Source organism: Apodemus sylvaticus, chromosome 8 (genome assembly GCF_947179515.1).
Source record: "Apodemus sylvaticus chromosome 8, mApoSyl1.1, whole genome shotgun sequence".
NCBI lineage: Eukaryota > Metazoa > Chordata > Mammalia > Rodentia > Muridae > Apodemus > Apodemus sylvaticus.
Genome location: NC_067479.1, coordinates 3,604,332 through 3,626,278, shown reverse-complemented (window position 1 = coordinate 3,626,278; position 21,947 = coordinate 3,604,332). Strand labels below are relative to the sequence as shown.

The 21,947-nt window shown below is 50.0% G+C and overlaps 1 protein-coding gene across 3 annotated transcripts in view; it reads left to right on the top strand.

Moving 5' to 3' along the window:
- Positions 1-21,947, top strand: part of Farp1 (FERM, ARH/RhoGEF and pleckstrin domain protein 1) — a 236,827-nt gene that overhangs the window by 191,316 nt on the left and 23,564 nt on the right. For 2 of the 3 annotated variants that reach the window (XM_052190621.1, XM_052190620.1), the window contains exons 10-16: positions 498-661; positions 1,832-1,900; positions 4,016-4,091; positions 4,994-5,249; positions 17,337-17,524; positions 18,473-18,562; positions 19,523-19,656. In XM_052190621.1, coding sequence (XP_052046581.1) covers positions 498-661; positions 1,832-1,900; positions 4,016-4,091; positions 4,994-5,249; positions 17,337-17,524; positions 18,473-18,562; positions 19,523-19,656 — 977 coding nt within the window. The remainder of the gene's footprint in view (positions 1-497; positions 662-1,831; positions 1,901-4,015; positions 4,092-4,993; positions 5,250-17,336; positions 17,525-18,472; positions 18,563-19,522; positions 19,657-21,947) is intronic. The other variant, XM_052190622.1, reaches the window with a different exon arrangement.

Genomic DNA, 21,947 nt, shown 5'->3' with positions numbered 1-21,947 from the left:
TTGTTTGTCTATTGAGGATCATTAATACCTTTGTACCCCGGGAGGGAAGAAATTTCATTTCCTCTGTGTCTTTTGGAGCTACTTAGGGACTTGTGCCATCTGCTATTTAAAAAAAGGGGGGAGTGGATTAAAAGTCTACCTGGACAGAAGCCCTGAGGAAGAGAACAGCAGAACAGCCCAGTTTAGATGTTTTAAGGAAGGGGTGTGTTAATACTTGGACTATTTTTTAAGGAGGCAGCAGAAGCCAAGAAAGCACAGTGTGTTTATGGACGGACCTGCTAAGAAGTGCTACCACCCACCAAGGCCACGTTCCTGTTTCCCCATCGGGAATGAGCATATTTTGCTCAATCCTTGAATTATCGGCTGTATAACAAGATATACAATTGGCAGTCTTATTGGACAAATTTATTTCTGCTTTGTCTTGTTTTGTTTCCTGATTCATCAGAAGGATTATGAGCAGTGCAGGGCAAACAAAAGCCGCTTTTTGCTCCTTTCAGAGCTCATTCCAGGACACCTTGGAGTTCCTGATGGCCGGCCGAGACTTCTGCAAGTCCTTCTGGAAAATATGCGTGGAGCACCATGCCTTCTTCAGACTCTTCGAAGAACCCAAGCCAAAGCCAAAGCCTGTTCTCTTCAGCCGAGGGTCGTCGTTCCGGTTCAGGTACGGGCGCCGTGCCCCTCCAGGACATTTGCTCGTCACGTGAACGTTTCCCTCAGGCTTCCTCCATCACAGCTGCGGCCCCGGGCTGCGGCCAACACTGCTCCACCTTGCCTTTCTAGTTCTGTTTGAACCTTCGAGAACCACTTAGTCATTTGCCAGTCATGGTCAGACCCCAGCATAGCGTTCAGATGGATTTTTTGTTTTAATCACATAAGGATTTCGCTCATAGATATAGTGTGTTTTGATCAGACCCACTCCCCGCACTTTCCCCTCGTGTTTCTTGTGTGCTGGCCACCACTTTCCTTCCCAACCTCTCACCCTCTCTTTTAAACCCATCGAGTCCTCATGGCACTGCCCACGTGTACTTGGGTGTAGGGTCATCCACTAGAACCTGGACGGCTTGTAAGAGGCTGCGCCCTAAGAAAACTGATTTGCTGGGCGGTGGTGGTGGTGCCTGCCTTTTATCCCAGCACCTGGCAGGCAGAGACAGACAGAAGAGTCGGAGGCCAGCCTCGTCTGCATCGCAAGCCCCAGGACAGCCAGAGCCACACAGAAAAACCCTGTCCTGATGGAAGGCAAGCAGAACGATCAGAGTCGCCACTAACTCCCCATCGCCTGTGACTTCTTGTGCCAGTTTCTTTTTTGTTTTTTGAGTCAGGGTTTCCCTGTGTAGCCCTGGCTGTCCTGGAACTCACTCTGTAGACCAGGCTGGCCTCGAACTCAGAAATCCGCCTGCCTCTGCCTCCCAAGTGCTGAGATTAAAGGCGTGCACCACCACTGCCTGGCAGTTTATTATTATTAATGGTCCTGGGACTTGAACTCAGGCACCTTGTCCATTCCAGGCAAGTGCTGTTCCACTGAGCCATTCCCCCCAACCTCTCCCATGCAGAAAGGAGTTTATTTATAAAAGCGATTGTCTCATTTGTCTCAGGTGCTGCGTCACAGACTGGTGCCTAGACGGGGCTGTCTGGGAACGGCAGCTTCACAGAAAGCCATGGTTACCATGCGGGTTTATTTAATTGACTGTTTTCTCTGTTGCATATAAGGAAAATACCCAGAAACCAAATGGACAGAAACCCCCAGGCTCCCTCGGGATTGCGTTTCTTGTCACCTGGCTGAGAGGCAAGCGCCCCCTTGTCACCCCCTTTACTTCTGTGGTCTTCCTTTCAGTGGTCGGACTCAGAAGCAAGTTCTTGACTACGTCAAAGAAGGCGGCCACAAGAAGGTGCAGTTTGAAAGGTAAGAGGATGGGAAACCATCTCTGGGAGTGGCTTACGCATCTTTACTCAGCCTAGGGTGAGTGACCCCTCAACTGCACCGTCAGCCTTGGGGTTCAACAGGACCCAAGTTACTCACTCAAGATAAGACGCCCTGGGGCACAATGACAGGTGAGGGAGGAAGACCTGATGTAGGGCTGATGGACCCGGAGCAGAGGTAACAGTGACTCAAGGAGTCCTTACACGCTTGAAGGTGTGGCTTGCCGAGGTTTCTGGTTTCGGGGAGAAGCCGCAGGACTTGTTGCTGTTGCCATTGGTGGCAGATGCTTGTGTATCCAGGTATTTGCCAGGTGCCACTCAGAGCTCCTTGCCTCACACTGGCTCTCCATGGTCAGTGGTCTTTTATTTCCTGCTTAAACATGGAGACCCTGAGACTCTAACACACAGAGCGAGTAGCACAGGTCTCCTAACTCAGAGCCTAGAGCATGGCAGTGCTTCTGCCTCCCCCGCCCCCCCCATGGGTGCCTGAGTTCAGGCAGAGTCAGAGAGGGACTGAGATGAAGGCCAGGAGTGAAGTAGTGACCCAGGCCTCCCTAAGCCTGGGGTGTTTGTTTTTAACCCTCTTTTGCTTTTCATAAACATTGACCCCAGCCTAGAGACGGCATGACAGACCTTACACTCTCACAGCTTGGCATTCACAACTGCAGGCCGGTCCACACTGACCTAGAAATCTGAAGAGTTGAAAAGATCCCAGTCAAAAATGTACATTGTAAATAGTATATAAAATGGCCTCCAAGCTACGTGTGTAAGGTAGATGGGAAGCAGATAAATTTCATGTTCAGATCAGGATCCTATCTCCAAGGTACCACATTTATAAGTACAAATATTCCAAAATCCAGTTACTTAATGTTCCAAACTTGAGGGTAAAGGATGCCTACCTGTTTCAGTATTTTTGCATACTTAACTCCTGGGTTCCTTTTATGTGTTGCTACAGGAACTAGTAGATAAAACTACCTTGACTCATGACCTATTTTTTTATTTTTATTTTCCTCCTCCTTTCTCCAAAAGAAACTTCTAGATTTATGTTTCTTCCAGAGTTCAATACTGACTTATTAAAAGATAATTTGTGTGCATGGGGGATTGCCCTGGGTGTGTGAGTTTTCGTTTCTATAAATGCTGACACACCACTTGTGATTCTGTTGTACTCCATATCCACGGAGCAGGCGTTAGAGCCTTGTCATGTACTGAGCTCATGAGGTGGTGTGAGTACATTTGACTTGTTGTGGAGCTCCAGCGAATCAGAGCGCTCTGTGTCTTATCGGGCCCACTTCCTGTCTACAGATGTTCAGGTCACTTCGATGCTTTGTCCTAGTTTTGCTGAAATAAGTCTGGTATGGTTTCTCGTGTCCCATATCCAGAAATTCGATGCTGGGGGCTTCTGCCTGTGTATCCAAGCCACCAGCTCACCAGAAACAACCTTGCCTCTGTATCCAAAGATAATAATTCCATGATTTTTTTTTAGATGATTAGCAGTTACCATGTTGAAGACCATGCAGGAAGTCGCACCAATTGTCCACATAGACACCCTGGGCCTTTTCATGTGAAGAGAAGATGCATGCACACTGGGGTGGAGTTATACCAGCTCATGAGTTCAGTACTTGAAAGTCTGTAGTGCCTGTTCACCGGTAGGGGACAGGATAAAGGGCCTGTGCTGGTCTCACCAGCTCTGAGGCTCTGTTTTCTTACAGGGGAGCCTTTTTCTCCTGGGTCTACATTGTGTAAGAGCAAGATGGTCTTTGGTCATCATCTCTGTCGTAGATCTAATCTAGAAAATACTGAAGAAATACTATACAAATGGATCCATTGTTAGCTTGCAGATCAGAGTCTTTGATGCCTGGTGGCTACTCCTCCCCCTTGGCTTTCCCAGAGCGAGTATCCCAGAGCCAGCAGGCAGTGCTCAGTCATTCTCGGTCCTTCAGCTAGAACAGGATTCTGAGGAATCCACCAGTGTTTAGAAAATATTGTGTCTGTCACATTGACAAAGAAAGCTTTGGGTACTTCCAAGCTTGAAGTACCCGAAGTGCTTCATTTAATCAAAGCTGTCCTGACTTCAGCTGTCTTGTGTGATTCCCCTCAGAAAACACAGCAAGATCCATTCCACCAGGAGCCTTGTCTCACAGCCCACAGCACCGAGTTCAGAAGTGCCAAAACAGGTCAGTGGCGGTCATGGACAGCTGAGGGTCTTTCATTTCTTGCACCTCGTGCTTGCCCTCTTGGCTTTCCAGTCCTGTCCCCTTTACCTCTGGGATTTTGCATAGAGAGTCCCGAGCTGGCTCTGGGCTCTGTACCGACGTGCCCACAGCAAGCCCTTGGGAGTAGCTGGTTGTCAGCTGCTGCCTTATCTCCTAATTCTGAACCACATGGGTTTGGGGATTGAAACATACGTGGCAGTCCATGTCTGCCGTGTAACCGATAGAGATTGGGGAGAAAAACGCTTGGTCGGCTGTATGTCTCTCTAGGAGCCTCGGCTACAGAGTCCCAGGGACGTGTGTTGTGGGGCAGTGGACAAGCAACAGCAGGGAAAAGTGTCCCTCTTGCTCTGGCTGCAGCAAGAGCTCCCGACCCAGGGTTGGTGGCTCAGGACGTTGTTCTCAGTATTTCTCTCAGAGACTAAGAATTTGTTATGTGACCTCCAGCCATTTGCCTTCACGTTACCTTGTCTCTCAAGTGCAGAGGTCTGTGGCCTTTCTGGGGTCTTTGTCATACAGCCATCAGGGCTTCTCTGCCATCCCACTGACCCTTGCTAGGGAAGCTTTCATGGTCTGAAAAGGCCGTCTGCTGCATGGACACCGTGGAGTCCCCCCCTGAGATGAGGGTCAAGGAAAGCAATGCAGTTTAACTCATGTTCTGGGGATGCGGCTGGAGCACGTCTGCACCCTGGAAGAAACCCCGTAGATCATGAGTTTCACTTCTCGCCTGAGCGTAGTGTCTGTGGCGTCTGTGTGTCATTCCTTCTAGCTGAGGGGGCATTGTCCAATTAAAGCCAACTCCTCTGCATTTCCTCCACTCTGGTATAACCATCTCCCTCCATGCTTTCCCTGTTCTCCCTACCCAGTCTCCGCAGAGCGCAAGCCTTATGTTTGGAGAAGGTACCGAGTCTCCCAGTGGCCAGAGCTGCCAACAAGCAAAGGAAACAAAAGTTTGTACCTTGGAGCCGGGATCGCACCAAAGCCCCGCCCTCCCGAAGAGCCCTCCGGGGAGCAAAGCTGCTGATGGAACCGCCGTGGTGCCGCCCGAGGAAGAGGATGAGGAAGAGGGTGGCAAGGATGGCATCCGGCCAAGTAACCCTCAGCCCCCGCAGCCAAGCACAGGTCCAGCATCCCGGGCTGCTGGAGGCAGTAGCAATTCCATCCCCTTCATTGACTGTAGTGATGTAGATAGTGAATATGACCTCCTCAGAGAACCAGGGTCCCAGTCACGATCCCAAACAAATGACAACTGTGAAGGTGATTTGACCAGTGGCGTTTATCTACTGTCCAGGGAGGAGAGGCGAGCAGAGACTAGGCCCAGGGCGTCCCCTCCCTCCATAAAGTCCTCCCGGCCTCCCTCAGGAGAATTCCTTGATGATGATTCAGCAGATATTACCTTTGATCTGAGTGGGAGCCCTGGGCTCCCAAGACATAGCTCCCTGATAGATGAAATGTTCAGGGCCTCCACTAGCCAGAGCCCCCTGGCCACCCCACTGTCCCCCTGCAGCAGAAGCTCAAGTCCAGATATGAGTTGGGACAGGACTAGGTCCCAAGGCTATGTTTCCGAAAATGGACATGACCTTAGGGAAAAGAGTATGGGAGAAGATACTGTCCCAAAGCAGGGTCCTCCCTATGAAAACTGTTCCCCGGCCCTGCAGAGGCCATACTTGAGGAACCTTCCTAGCAGATACAATAAGTCAGAGACAGATCCACTCATCCTTAGCCAGGCAGCCCCCACCCCAGAGGCCATGGAGACGCTTGATGACCAGGAGGAGGAAGGGTTGGCCCACATGACCACTCCCCAAGGTACGATGCTAGCCAATGGGACCCAACCCACGGGTCCCATGCAGGCTGTGCACACCGACAGTGTAGAGGGCCAGCTGGCACCCCTGCAGGTGACAGAGTGCTCCACTAGCAGCGGGAATGAATCTAGTGATTCAGACTCTGCCATGGCGAGCCCTTCGAGGAAGTCCCCGGCGCTTGGTCACCCAACAAGCCTAAGTTCCCCACGCAAGGGGAAGGGTGAGACGGGCTCGCAGGGCCTGCGGCTGGGCGAGGAGGAAGGGGAGCACGAGTGAGGAGCCTGGCAGTAAGGTAGTCAACTGTTGATCACAAGGAGTCGCAGATCCAGGGCTGCCACAGAGAAGGTCTGTCCTAGTGACTTGTTTGTTTTTAGTCAATGTTTGTTAGGTGATGTTTGGGACAGGCACATATTTATGGGTCATGCCTGACTCCCTAGACCTTTAACAAACACAAAATTTAACCCAACTGGCTTGCCTTTTAGAAAGCATGGTACAAGGTGCACAGCAAGCCCTAACAAGTTACTGGAGGTTTGTTTTGCTGGTTGAAGGCAGTGATTCCTTATTATGAATCTGGTAGCGTGAACAGTGTATTATATTTACATGGTAATTTTCTGTGCGTGCAGTTGTGTGTGCAGGGTTTTGACTAAAATGTCCCTGAAATCACAGAAAAGTGTTTTTACTGTCCGTCCCCTCTTTAAAAGTTGGGGGCATTTTCCAGGCCCTATAAAGAGGCATAGACGAATCCCAGTCCAGGTGGAAGTCGATTGCTAGCTGAGATTGTGTCAGTAAAATCACACTCAAGAATAACAGGTGTTTTCATGGGAAGAATCTGGGGTCCCTCCGGCTTCTGGGGCTCCCTGTGAGATGCTGTTAAGGCTGGCAGAGCTCTAGGAATAGCTATTTACCTGGGACTGCTCATTTGGTTGGGTTTTCATTGCTGGGTCGAATCATTAGTTTTCTTAGGAAATGGCTGACTCTCAGAATCTCTTGGTGAACCAGAAATGCTGCTGAGTGATAAGGTGAGGGAAAGTTAACACCTTACCATGGGCACTGTTGTCTCCAGCAGGTTGCCAGCCGCATGCGTGCCTGCCTGACTGTCACGTGCCATTCTGCTCCATTACTGCCCTAGGTTCTGTGTGACCCCACTGGGAACATGGACACCTTGACATGTCTATGACTTCTTTTAAAATCATGGAGGCCTCCACCTGCCACCCAGCCTTTCTCCAAGCAGACCAAGGAGCTGGGATTTTAATTCATACCATGTGTCTTCCCCAAGTTACCTGAGCCATTGTCAAAGTGTCCCAGCCAAGAGTTTGGATCTGGGCTCCAGCTTGGCCTTTGAGGGTGGTTCTGTGGGCTCTTTCTCCATCAGCTATGATGGCCCCGAAGAGCCTATCATAGAGGAAGGTAGCAAGAATGTGGGCCAAGTCATGTCCTTGGTCACTGGAGGGTGAGGAATACACACAAGCCTCCATTTGTATTTTTCAGTCTTTGATACTTTTTAACCATAGAACAAAATTTTTAGCTCTGAACTACAAAACTTTGCAGAGTTGTGAAGATGGTACATCCTTGCTGAGCCACCATCCTGGTGGCCTTCGGAGCTGTGGCTGGCTCACAGTGAGGAAGCTGGGCTTGTTCAGGAAGTGAGGCAGAGCTTGGCTTGTGGATCTCAGAGAATCTTGTAAGCAGGAATGAGAGGCTTCATACTGACGCAAGCATGTTTGGTTATTCTTGGTCAGCTGACTGGGAGGGCGATTGGTGGATCAAACTGACAGGGTAGCAGTGGGCAGCTGCTCACTGAAGTAGTCCGCTCACACCTTGCCTTAGATGACTTGTAAGCTCTGCAGAGGCGTCAGCAGTCATCTGCCAAGCCTTTGCCGTGGGGGAGCAACCTCATTCCTGTGGAGTTAGTTCAGTGACCTTGCTAGGCAGCCTGTATTGTGCCTGGGCCGCAGAGCTGCGCCATCCCCCCAAGCCCCCCACCCCCGATCGCCTGACTTCAACCCTTTCCTCACGTGGGACCTCTAGGCTCCACGCTTTAAATCTGGAGATGCTTGCCTGCATTTCTAATTAGAATTAGATGTGAAAATCCTGGATGACAATTAACAAGTGAATAGCCATTCTCCATACTACGTTTGCATTTTTACATGTCCCTGACCATCCTGCCCGGTCTTAGGAAAAGCTATCCGTTTGCCATAGGAATGCTTGGCCAGGTGAGGGCTGAGCGGAGCCCAGCTTGGTTATTTTAATTGTGACTGTGGTCTGTTTAAAGGACGTTTCCTTATTGCTGCTTATGTGGAAGTCTGATAACTAAGTAGGAATGAGCTCTTTTAGCCTTGTAACGTGATTGCCCGTCCCGGGTGCCCATCACCTGTTTCCCCTTGTACTGTAGCACAGTTGTCTCCTGATTGGTTTTGTGCCAGCCAAGCCAACTTCTGCTCCTTAGCTAGTATTTAAGAAAGCAACAGTCCCAGCAAATAAATAGTGCCTAAAAGAACTGGGAACCGGTTTGTCCCGAGGTCCCACCTCCCACATGCAGAGAGCGGTCACTAACTGTCCTTACAGGAGCTTGTCCTCCACTCTAGAAGATTCTGGAAGTTAGATAGTCAGAGAATGTGCATGCCTGCAGTGAGCCGAGTGTAGCAGGGTTGCTGAGGTGATGCATTGTCCCCACTGACCCTGTGCCAAGCCTTCCCAGAACTCCCCATTCTCTGACCATGTAGACCTCAGGCTCCAAGGCTTCCAAAGCCCACGGTCTCCAGATCTGGGACTTACGAAGGACCTATGTTAGTGTGACATTGAACTAAGGCGAGGGAGGCCAGTGACGGGGTTGGCCGTGAAAAACGGCAAAGCAGAGACCAGAGGGCTTCCCGAGACCTGCCAGTCTCCCCACAGCAGCATACGTGGCACACTCTTCTTCTGGACTGAAGAAGGAGCCACAGGCCTTTGGACCTTGCATTCTCACGCTGCTCTGTAAGCAGTATCTCATGACCAGGGATGGAAGACAGAGAAACCCAGATTTTAAAGCTCCTCATTTTTGAAATATAGATAGACCCTTCTGTGGTTCCCCGTGTGGATCCTCGTTAGAGCAAACCGAAAAGGCAAGAAATTCCTTTAGCATGAAGAAATGCATCTAATGAGTTCCAGAGCCCGAGCTGAGCTGCCTCAGCCCCTGCAGCAGTCATCTGGATGCCATCGGTGGCATTTTATTAGACAGGCATTCAGTTAGAGGAAGATTGCGGGCCAGATTCTTTCCTACATGTGTGATTCATATCAGGAATTTCTTACACATCCATCTCCCCCCTCCTGCTCTTTGGCCCCGAGTAATCTTAAAATCTGAGTAATCAGACTTTCTTCTAAGGAACATCTCTGAAGATTTAAACCAAGTAACAAAAAAAAGGGGGGTGGACTGAAGATCCAAGATGCAGAGGCAGCCCCTGGCCTGCTCTGAGTCTGAGGCATGTGTTCACCTCAGAAGTCACCCTGGTTGTGCATTGCCAAGCATTTTTTAAACAAGGATTAAAATCCAGCTAGGAAACCTTTTTAACATTGGTAAAATATTGGCGGACATGCTTAGAGGCTCACTTTGTTCACTCTTCCTCTTCTATCCAGAGTTGTTGACCACCTGCTCTCAGTCGCTTTCTCCACTCACAGTGCTCTCCAAGCAGCCGCAGCCACAGCCACAGCCCGCACTGAATGAGCCTCTGAGTTACAGGTGGACTCAGCCTGCGATTAGTCAGGTCTAGTTTGACTCTGCGTGCCTCTGTCTTGATCACCTGGCTTTGCTTGACCCCTTTTCTTGAGTTAGCTAGATCAGGAGCCACGGCACACTGCTTCCTGGCCCTCCCTCCCATCTGTACGCATCCCCCCTCCGAGTTCCCCCAAAGCTTCCCTCCATCATGTTGCATGGCTCAGGTCTGTTCTGCTGTCGCTGAATTCTGCAAGTGAAGTGCAAGAGCTTTCCTAACCGTCAGTATGTTCAGCCAGCTTCTTTAAACTCAAAGGACAGGCCGTAGCGTCATGCTGGCCAAACACTCAGAGGGAAGGGTGTGGTTGGGGGGACCGCTCTGAGTAAGAGCTAACTAAAGACATTGACTTTGGTGGCACCGAAGAACTGGCTGGCACTGTTCTTTCCTTGTTGGTTTAATTCACCCCTTTCCTGTGTGATGAGCTGAAACTTAAAACAGGGAAATGAACTCACTGGAGACTGAATACCAGGTACTGGACGTCAGCACAAAATTAGCATGTCTCTTAATATCAGTTTTCTTTTAATAAGATGTAATAATGAAAAGCACTTTTTAACTCCCATAACAATTCAGATGTGGAGTCAGCTTACATCAAAGATCCACGTGGTGAGGTTGCCATCAATTGGACAGAAAGCTGCATGGTTCTTCCTTTAGTACCCTAGAGAGGCTTCTGAGTATGTCTTCTGGGAGCAAGGGTTGAAAGTGTGGATTTGTATGTCAGTCACCTGTGGCAGGGACAAGGGAAGGGGTAGGTCTGTTGGAAAACGGTCTTCATCAAATGAACAGCGTAGCACTCCAGGAAGCTCTCACCCAGGAGCTTATTCTCCGAGAAAACCGTTGAATACCTGACCAGAAAGAAGCTAGGGAAGAGCTTAAACCTTTGCTCTGTTCACGGTAACCACGCTGAGCCCATGACGGCCCTTGGGCTTAGCCTGGAAGGGGGCTCCCCTACATGCTCACGGCTCCCCTGCATGCTCACGGCTCCCCTACATGCTCACGGCTCCCCTGCATGCTCGAGGCTCCCCTGCATGCTCACGGCTCCCCTGCATGCTCGAGGCTCCCCTGCATGTTCGCGGCTCCCCTGCGTGTTCGCGGCTCCCCTGCATACTCGCTGCTCCCCTGCGTGTTCGCTGCTCCCCTGCATGCTTGCGCCTCCCCTGTATGCTCGCGGTTCCCCTGCATGTTCGCGGCTCCCCTGCATGCTCGAGGCTCCCCTGCATGCTCGAGGCTCCCCTGCATGCTCATGGCTCCCCTGCATGCTTGCAGCTCCCCTGTATGCTCGCGGTTCCCCTGCATGCTCACAGCTCCCCTGCATGCTTGCGCCTCCCCTGTATGCTCGCGGTTCCCCTGCATGTTCGCGGCTCCCCTGCATGCTCGAGGCTCCCCTGCATGCTCGAGGCTCCCCTGCATGCTCGAGGCTCCCCTGCATGCTCACGGCTCCCCTGCATGCTTGCAGCTCCCCTGTATGCTCGCGGGTCCCCTGCATGCTCGCGGGTCCCCTGCATGCTCGCGGCTCCCCTGCATACTCGCGGCTCCCCTGCATGCTTGCGCCTCCCCTGTATGCTCGCGGTTCCCCTGCATGCTCACAGCTCCCCTGCATGCTTGCGGCTCCGGTACTGGGTACTGGATGGCAGCTTCCCGTGGAAGGCAGTGCTTGTGCTTCTTCCTAAGGACTCTGGGTCAGGTTAGCTGCTCTGCGGATGACTCTGGATGACTGCTGTTGATAAAGGAAACTTGCCCTACAGTGGCTGGGATGGCGTTTGAAAGGTCAACTCAGCAAAGCGAGGGTTCTGGTGCCAGGCAGCACCACAGCTCCCTGCTGGGGCCAGGCAGGGCCGTTTCAGAATACTGAACAGTGGTGGCAAATGGCAGAGGGCAAAGCACTTGGCCAAGGCACTTGCAGCGTCTGGAGGCGGGAATGGAGCACGCAGCGTACAGGGAGCTTTGAGGGGTCAGGTCCACAGCAGGCTGAATCTGGGTGGTCAGCTGTCCCTAAGGTAGGGCCCAGCAGAGGGGTCGTTCAGGTGCATGTGGCACAGTGCTGCCCAGTCTGTCATCCCTTGCAATCAGTGTCTGTCTCGTGTAGCTGCACCCTCAAGCCCCCTCTCCCTGGCTTCCAGAGCCCTCTGCCTGCGGTGTTACAGAAAGACCACACTCAGTTCTTCAGCTACTGAGAATGACTGCTCTCCCCAGGAGCACCAAGAGGGGATGAGGGGCCATCCATTCCTTCCCCTCACCTCTTCCTGCCTTGGAAAATTGCTTCGAACCTCACTAACCGAATCTCACCAGCCCAGCCCAGCCCAGCCCGTGTTTTTAACACAATTTCCTCCTGTTCTCTCTGTGTGTGCATTTAATCCTTGAGGTAATAATATGTTGTATTAAAATTTTCTAATGCACTGAATTAATTCTAAAGTAGAAAAGGCTGGGGACTTCATTCTCATTTCTGTCATTTGTTTAATAAATTTAAGAAACATTCTTCATATTGTCCTACTGTATAGTTTTGTCAGCATGTACCTACCTGGGAGAAGACGCTCTGTTTTGAACATTCTGTCTTGATCTTTGGAGCATGGCATACCTTCTGTCCCCTGCACTGTTGGAATGCTGTCTCGTGTCCTTTCTTTAAAACAACCCAAAACCTTGCCTGAATACCAATTTGTACCTGGAATATCCTCTGTAGAACACAGCAGTCCGTCGCTCACTCAGCGGCACTTTGACAGACTGAAGCATATCCACCCGGTGCGGGGAGAAGTGTAGACGGGGCCTCATCTTCTCTCAAGGCCCTGCACCGTGTAAGGTGCTGTGGGGCGGGGCAGGCCCTGGAGGAGAGCAGGTTCGCTGTAAAGGAGCTCAGTGGAACAGAGCGCATCTGAGACAGCAACTTACCTTGGGAGCTCACACAGCCTGCCTACCACAGGCTGGGCTCTTCCTATCCTCAGTGGGAGTAAAACACCTGATGTTGATTGGCTTCGGTGGGAGGGAGTGGGATGTGGCGTCCCCAGCGGGCTTTGTCCTTTGGGCGGGCACCCACCCACGGTGTGCTCGCCTCAGATGCGGTCTGGCACCATGCTTCAATGCGGAGCCTTCGCACAGCAAGGATTCCTGTCACCCAGATGCTCTCTGTCATCTCTGATAACCATGAGTTTGGTAACTGAGCATGGAAGACCAAACTCATGTCAAATGTTTGCATGGCATTAATATCTCCTGTTACTCTGACCTCAGGAGGCTTTTAAACCTCCTCCTAACGGGCTTCTTGCTGTTAACAAACAAAAAACCCTGTTTGCTGCTCTTTCCCAGCAAGAGCTGAAGCTTTGTCCTCCCCACAGGAAGGACTCAGGCCCCTCCTCCCCACAGTGCCACCAAGTTCACAAGGTCCCCACCATCCTTTATCTTTGCCCTATAAGTAAGAGCAGCCCCGTGTGCTCTCTGCCATTTGACCCTGAGTGACACCCCCGCCATCTGTCTGTCCGTCTGTCTGTCTATCTACCTGTTTTCCTGCAAGTTGCCTGTCTGAATGGCTTGGTGGTGACGTTTGAAGTGGGTGCTTAGCTGCTTGCTGAGCAAGGACACTGGTTCTGAGAAGCGTGAGTGACCTGCCCCCAGCCACCTCAGGTGTCACCAAGAGGGCACCATCTCTAACACTGGTGAACCATGACCTCACTCTTCCTTGTGGGGACCTCGCTGTTCCATCCAGCCTTTGTCATAGAGTCTGATGGGCAGGGACCCACCTCTGACTCAGTGCAGTGGTGATTTCCTTGGGCGCTTAGTGCTCAGAGGAGATGATCTCTGTCGAGATTCCATTACCTTCTTTCTTAGTGGGAAGCCGTGGTTTAAAAAGAGCCCTGCATTTCTTCTGTGTTCCTACGTATGCCTCTGGAACACATTCTGGGTATGTAGGTAAAAATCTATATTTTAGAGCCAGTAACAAAAGATAGGATCATAGCATCTAAAAACTTGCAAAAGAAGTAAGTTTGTTCGTGGAATAGTGAAGAGATTTTGAAAGAAGAGATTATCAGCACCATCAATGTTCTCGTTTTAATATTTATCAAATAACAAGTTTCTATTTTTAAATAGTGAGGTTTTCTACTTCTCTTTTTACAGGAAAATAACCCACACAAAATGCCTATCATGTTAAAAATTAGACACTAATCAACTTACTAGTTTACAAAACAGAACAGGTCCAGCAGCATGTGAGATGCCATTTTAATTACCTGAGAAATAGATTGGATTCTCTCTCTTTCTCTCTCTCTCCCCCTCTCCTCTCCCTCCTTCCCTCTCAGAGCGGCCAGAGGCAAGAAGCTGGGCTGCTTCTAGAAACACCTTCTCTAGCCAGGTCATTTCATCTCCTCTGATGAAGATCCTGTCCTGAGTCTCTGAGCCCAGCCTCCTATGGACCAGGAGAGAAAGAATTATGAATGCATTCTAAATGAAAACAATGAAGCTGTAAAGGCAGGCTCTGTAGTAGCTGATAGATTGAAATCCATAAAAGCAGCAGGGCCAATTTGAAGTCCCATAATTATTTGTGGGACGACAAAGTGTCCATTTAAGAAGATTTGAAAAGGCCTTTGCCAGAACCGTGCGCCCTCACAGCAGTGCTGGTGGGGATTGCTGGCCCACTGGGCCGGCATAAACACAGACCCCTTCATACAGATTAGTGGGGGAGGAAGACATCACCGGGGAGAGGCAGAGGACTGGGGGGCTGCTAACCTGAGCGCCACACATGGCCACTTTTAGAAGTAGGGAACAATGTTTTATAAAGCCATGTACAATTTCCAGAGGTGTAGTGAGCAGTGGATCTTTTCCCTAATATATTTAAATTCCTCCCCACCTCTTGCCTTACTGTCCAGGTGCTTCCTTGTAGGGACCTACAGAACGATTTACCTGTAGCTCCCTGATGAAGAAATTTGCTTATTTTCATTTGTTGTCAGGAAAAAGTGGTTTAAAAAAACAAAAGCCCAAGTGTCCATCACCCCACAGCATAGGGGGAAGGCGCCTGACGGGCTCCTCTTCTCTGCTCCCACCACCTGGGGCTGTGCCTTCTCACCACTTGCAGACACCAAACCTGATTCTGTGTAGTAGTCCTAACTCTGCATGACCTTGAGTCCTGGCTACTTTAGACACACCCGCCACACCCGCCAGTCTGGACACAGAGCTGCCAGATTCCACTTACTGCTCCTCCCACCGTGTCTTACCGATTGCTGAGAGGCAGACTGTGATGTCTTCATTTGGGTTCTGTTTTCACCTGTAAGTTTTCAAAGCTCAAGGACAGGGCTCCGGCTCCATAGGCCCAGCTTCAGAAACCTGGGTGTCTCCCTCCTTAGCCTTGCTGATGGAGTCTCAGATCAAAGTGCTGGTGTTTATCCTGTCTTGGTCTGACGGTTTACACACCCAGCCCTCTTCCTTTTATGAGCGGACCCAAGAACCTCTTCAGAAAAGGAGATTAACCACCCCAACTTGGCTATCCCCCGTGAGGCAATCAAATATGGTTAGACCCTGTGTGCCGAATCCCACGGGCAGACCTGAGCTGTCGCCTCTTCTATCCCTTGGGCAAGCGACCGGGGCGCCTTCCACATCTCTCTGAGGCAGTCCAGTGGGAATTCTTTCAAACCTAACCAACTCTATTCTTTAAGAGGTGTCAGGGCGTCACCTCTCAGAGACCCAATCTGTGGCTTACGCTTTCGGCCTGCCCCAACAGCTAACTGAAAGCCTTGCTAGGGTAGGGGTGCAGGGGCAGGGTGCAGTTCAGTCAGGACCTGTGGAGGGCGGTGTGGTTGAATCTGAACGTGTGCAGCTTACTCTCTCTCCCCCGTGTGGCAGGCAGCCTGCTCTCTGTCTGTCCCTGGAAGCTGTTCACGGCCTGCTGGTAATCCATCTCCTTGCAGCCCGCCCCACTCGAAGCTAGCTTTCTAACAACTTTTTATCCTTGGCTCCAACTCTCTCAGAGAGGTGAATGCTTTCTCTGTGCCACGCCACTGCAGCCCCAAGGCCCAGCATGCTGTCACTTATAACCGGCCCACCCGATCTCACGAGAGCTGACGGTAAGCCCCACATCTAGCTAGATGCCTGGTGCATAAATCAAAGCGATGCTCCACTCAGCCACTCACCCACAAATGCATGGAATGTTTTGATCTTGACACAAAACTGCCAGAATTTTCTCTTTTCTTACTTCTATTTATAGCAGTAACATTTTTCTGTGATTTTTTTTAAAAAAAGAGAATAGTATAGTATCTTGAAACAATGCAATTCCAGTGTGTCACTATTTCTAATTAACAACTTTCATTCTTTCCTAATCATTGTATCCAGTTGTGCACTAGTGTCAATAAAATTGACATTTGTGAAGCGATTTCTGGCCTTTTTCTCCGGGATTTATGGGATCTGGTGGTGTGTGGGGTGACGGGGCCTCTGTCTAGGGCTTCAATGAGGTTTATTAAAACGTGAGAGAGGGTTTTTGTTTTTTAAATGCAGCCTTCTTCCGAGCCTTCCCTCAGCTGCTCTAATCTTGTTTTCCGAGGATCCCTGGACTGATGAGCTGTCAGTAGGAGCAGCAGCTGCTTTCTGTTGTCTTCTGGGCCAGGGGGCTCTTCACCGCTGGGGCCGCTCACAGGGCAGCCTGGGGCAGGGGAGGCTGGCAGGCTCAGAGGCACGGCTGCCCAACTGAAAAGGGGAAAGATAGGGAGAACTGCCTCACCCGTCCTGCGGAGAGCCTAGCAGCGTGCTGGGCAGCCAGGCTAGCAAAGGTCAGGACTGAGCATGGGGGCAGGCTCTGACGTCTTTTCCTTATAATTGAAACAGTTTACCTGTGTTTGCTCTGCATCAGAACCATAAATATATTCGGTCTAAACACAGTGTAGCAGTGTGTTTTGAAACATCTCACATAGACTCAGGAGGTTGAAGGACAGATATTTGCAAAATCACATCTGTGTATAACCCCTGTGGCTGCCTGTACTAGGTAACCTTCATTTTCCCATTGGTATGTGATGTGCTATCCTTTCTAGAGGACTAACTTAACAACCTGTCACCCTGTCACCTTTGATTCACAAAGGGGAACTGTGATAATGGGATCCTCCAGCTTGCATTTTTAAATGACCACCATTGCCTGTAATGCTAGTGTTTCTGTCCCAAAGAGTAGCGGACATGGACTGACGTCACCAGGTACATGAGCTTGCTTCTGTTCTGTAGAGCGGGGGATTAGCTGCTTGACCTCTGTTAGCTGCGACCCATTGTCACAAGGTGTTGTAGTCTGTCCTGAGTCCACCAGCCGCTTAGATGCCTACTAGTTTAGTTCCTACCCCCACCCCCCAATGTCTCACTGTGACGTAGATGCCATGTCTTCCTGGAGTGGTTTTTAGAAGCAGAGGCGGTAGCTACCAGATGAACACAGGATTGCGCAATGCTTTTAAGCTCCCTTAATTGTTATCTGTGCAGAGGTCTCTTGTCTTATTTTTAATTACGTAACTGGGACTGCATTGAGTGAAGCAGACCCTGTCTGGGTACCCTAACTCAAGGCAGCTGGTGTGGAGGGCGGGGACCTTAGAAAGCCAAAGCGTCGTTCACTGGAGGCAGCCATGTTCTAAAGACTGACCAGCGTAAAAGTTGGAAGCAGCCCTCTAATCACAGAAGAAATTACTGTTTTCTTTCTTTTAAAACTTCTCATCCCCAAACAGGCTCCCTGACTGGTAGCCCTCACCTTTCAGAGCTGTCAATCAACTCGCAGGGAGGAGCTGCCCCCGCCAATGTGACCTTGTCTCCCAACCTGAGTCCTGACAACAAGCAGGCCTCTCCCCTGATCAGCCCACTCCTGAACGACCAGGCTTGCCCACGGACTGACGACGAAGAAGAGGGCCGGCGCAAGGTGCAGATCCGAGGGGAAGAGGGACTGTAGTGAAATAACCACGCCTAAGCCACGCCACCTCTACGTGCACAGTTGGCCGGCTGTCTCTGCGTATCCCCAACAAAGCCTTTCCTGTTGACTAACAATCCCCCCACTCCTTGACAGCCAACCCAGACTGCTTGCTGTTTTTGTCTCTTTCTGACTGGCTTCGTTCACCTGGTGTCCCCTCTGCGGGGTTCGTGCATGGGGTGTCATGAGAATCAGCACGTCCCTTTCCATGTGGCCGTGTCCACTGTGTAGACCACTGCGGTGTGACTCCCATCTGCCAGTGCACGCTTTATTCTCCTCATCGTCTGGTGGTGTTCCGAGAACATGGACCCCAGACATTTGCTGAGGTTCATGGTATAGCTCCTTTATGTACATACCGAGGTAGATAAGGGAAGTCCTTGCGGAAAGTGAATGCAATGGCTAGGTTTAAGGCTCTTCCTTAGACCCCAGTGGTGGCCTGCTTTAGGTTGCTACCGTCAGCTGACACCCAGGCTCCAGGGAACTAAGACACACTGGTATCACCATCTCCTTTTGACACTGTAAATGTCATCTCATACGATCTCCAGAAGCCAACTCTGTCAGCCCATTGTACCTGGTCTCAGGAGGCCGATCATCTTGTTTCCTGGAAGATTGTATAACTCTTCCTTGATTAAGCCCTCTAGCTGGTGGTAACACATATCCAAAGCCACTCTTTTAGCTACTCTTCCTCACACAAACATGCACACACACACACACACACGCACACATGTGCACACGCACACAAGCAGGAAATAAGCTTCTTTAAACTTGATAGTAGCTAACAAAAGGTCTTACCTATTAGGGACCTGTGTCAGGGAATCACTGTCTATGTGACCAGAGCATATCTCAGAGTCTGCCACTCAAACACGATTGCCATGTCTGGTTCTCTTGTGGATTTTGCAGAGATTCCCAACTGACAAGGCGTACTACATTGCTAAGGAAGTCTCCACCACAGAACGCACGTACCTGAAGGATCTTGAGGTCATCGCTTCGGTGTGTACTGCTCCCCCGCCACCCCCACCCCTGGTGTAGTTAACCTAATGTTCACCTGCTACCTCAAGGCTGGGTTTGTGTAAATGTTAGGCTCCCTCACTTTAATTGTAAGGATTACCCATCCTGACCCTGGGTTATGGCACTCAACGTCAATGGTGTATTTATTTTGGAATGTTCTCTTTAAGAAATTATGATTGTGGTTTTTAAGTGCAAGGGAAAGATGTTCCTAAAGCAGAGAAAATGAAAATTAAAGTCTGCTGCCCGTGGGCACTGACCCAGGACATTCTGTGGCTTGCTCACCGTCAGATGTAACTGCGTGTGTCTTCGTGAGGGAGACCTCGGGTTACCCCTATAGTAAGTTGTGCCATAGTGGGAAGTGACTTTGACTGCTGTCACCATGCCTGTCCAGTCTAAAAGCAAAGTGGTTGTGCACTGTGTGTGTGTGTGGGGGGGGGCGTTCCAGGGGACTTTGACCCCGCAACTTGAGAAAGAATATAGCGAGTGAAGGGGGAGCCCCACCCTGTTGGGATGAGGTTTATATTTGATGCTCTGCACACACTGGGACGAAGTTCCCACTCACGTTGGTAACGGTACCGTGGTAACGGCGGCTGCCGTGCCATCTTCATGCCCAGCAGTTTCATGAAGGGATAAAGCGAAGGGCAGCCTACCGTTCTGAGCTCACTCTTCCCCAGTGCGCTGGCCTGGATGAGGCCCGGGTTCTAGTTCCTCGGTGAAGAGGTTGGCTCTGGCTAGAAAAAGCCATGGGGAGCCATGCGAGAGAGCATCCATGTAGAAATCAGAGGCTCTTTTCCCTGCGGAGCGGGAAGGGAGGGGCAGAGCAGGGCAGCTGGCCTCTGCCCTGACAGCTCTGAGCCGCTCGCTCAGAAGCCATGGGAAAGCTCCTGGCCTCCCGCTGCCCTCTCTGCACACGACCCTCTGACCTGTCCCTCTCTTTCCCAGTGGTTCCAGAGCACAGTCAGCAAAGAGGACTCCATGCCCGAAGCCTTGAAGAGTCTCATATTCCCGAATTTTGAACCTTTGCACAAGTTCCACACCAATTTTCTGAAGGAAATTGAGCAACGGCTTGCCCTGTGGTGAGTACAGTCCAGTTTGACATCACAGTTTCCGTCCACACCCGCACATCACCATCCTCATCTGATTTCATGGTGTCCCATACAAGCAACAGAGATGGAAGTCCGGGGCAAGCCAACCTTGAAATATTTTCCAATGACCTGCTACGTGTTTGGGTCTTCCTTACCTTTTTGCCTTTGACTGGGGACTTTTCAAAATGCATTTTGTCTTTATTTCAAAATTCAAAATGCATTATTTACTTTAAACATGTAATTAGCAAAATGCATTATGCTAATTACATGGTTATTTTAAAGTAAAGATACTTCTCAGGGATTGTGGGATGGTATGTAGAGAGACAGAAAGTATTTGTGAGGTAACATTTCACTGTTGCTTCCGTCACAGTTATTGGGAAGCCATACATGCATTGTATGTGTATCACATGTTGTATGTGTGTCTATGTATGTGTATATCACATATAAAATGTTGTATTGCATTTAACAGGTTTTAAAGAATACTTTGAAAATACAGTCTATGCAACACATATGCACACAGTTTTACCTTATCATAAGGATATTAATATGTTTTATGACTGTATATGTACATGGATCTGCGGATAAACATGCTACTTTGTGCATGTGACTCAGAGACAGCTCTGTAGATCAGTGTCTCCTTTCACTTTTATGTGCCTTCTGGAGATCAAACTCAGGTCACCAGACTTGCGTAGAAAGCACCTTTACCCATCTTAATAGCCCAAGATACAATTTTTTAAAATATTTGCTTTATTTGTGTGTGTGTGTGTGTGTGTGTGTGTATTTGCGCACGCGTATGCTCAGGCCCATGCTTACAGGAGTGTGTGCATGCGTGTATATAGGTGTGCTCACCTGTCAGCTGATGGAGGCCAGAAGACAGCGGAGGGTCCCTTGGAGCTGGGCGTTAGAGGCATATAAGAACCACCCTGCCATTACCTGGGTGCTGGGGTCTGAGCTCCAGTCCCTGTGAGTGGTTAAAAACAACGCGCAAGTCTCTCCACTAAACACCAAATAAAACCCTAAGGTGGGGGGTGAAGATGACAGTATTTTTTAAATGAAAAAAAAAGTGGAAAAATCTTGTTTACTGTAGACTGGAAAATCTTTTGTAACTTCACCTAAAATAGAACCTTTTATAGAAAAAAACTGTGGGCCTTTTTAAGGCCCTTGGCGCTCACATCAGTCACACACACCGGACAGTGAGGTCCTGACAGAGCTCCCTCTGAGGCTGCTATCTCTGGCAGTTCCGACTAAAGCTGTCGAATATCACTTTAATAGAAAAGTAGAGTCCCAGGCCTGGTTTGTAAGACCGCTGTGCAGAGCCAGCGTGAGCCCTCCCATCCCCGAGTGCGTTAGTGTGTAAAATGGCCTGCCCTTTCGGGCAGGGGGTTACTAACGGGCCCCAGCCTTGCTGAAGATGGGGACGTGGGGGTATCGATGGCCACCACTTCAGCTGGAGCTGAGTTTAAGTGAAAGGCTTCAAAAGGGAGTTCTTCAGTGTCTTCACCTATGGAGGCAGGAGGATTGCCGCCAGTCTGAGGCCAAATTATTCAACCTGATGCTCTTATTTGGAATGAAGCAATGAAGTCGTATGCCATTCAAAATGAAATGACTGGAAAAATAAAGGGACTTCAGCCTAAACACATGTCACGATTTTCTGGTACCTGTAGGCTAGTCCTCTGAGACTGGTGAGCTGTTGATTGTCTTCTTTGTACCAGAGGACAGAGTTGAGCCAATGAGTTTTCAATAAAGCCCAGCAGAGCTGCTCCGTAGTGGGGAACACTGCAACTCTTAGGTCACTCCAGCAGAGGGCGCCGGCCCATTCTGGAAAGTAGTTACACATGGTGCAAACTCTATCCCTGGCCATACTTGAAGGCCATGAAGGGATTTGAAAAATGCAGATTGCTGGCTCCTGTCAGCCCTGTTTAGTTTGGACTTTGGGGTTCAGACCTTGAACTTTTTATTTCTTGGGTACTTCTTGGGGAACAGCTGACACCTTTACCCAGTAAATGGTAAATATTGAAGACAGGATTCTTTGGTAAGGACCGATCCCCCAAAGTAGCTCTTAGAACAGCTTCTGCGGAACAGCTGACACCTTTACCCAGTAAATGGTAAATACTGAAGATAGGATTCTTTGGTAAGGACCGATCCCCCAAAGTAGCTCTTAGAAAGGATCCATGGAGCTTCAGGAGGAGCGGCCCCAAGGGAGATTGTGGAATGGGTCCTGTCCTCTCAGATCCCTGCCCTGCAGTGTGAGTGCTCGTTACAGCATGCAGTCACACCAATCA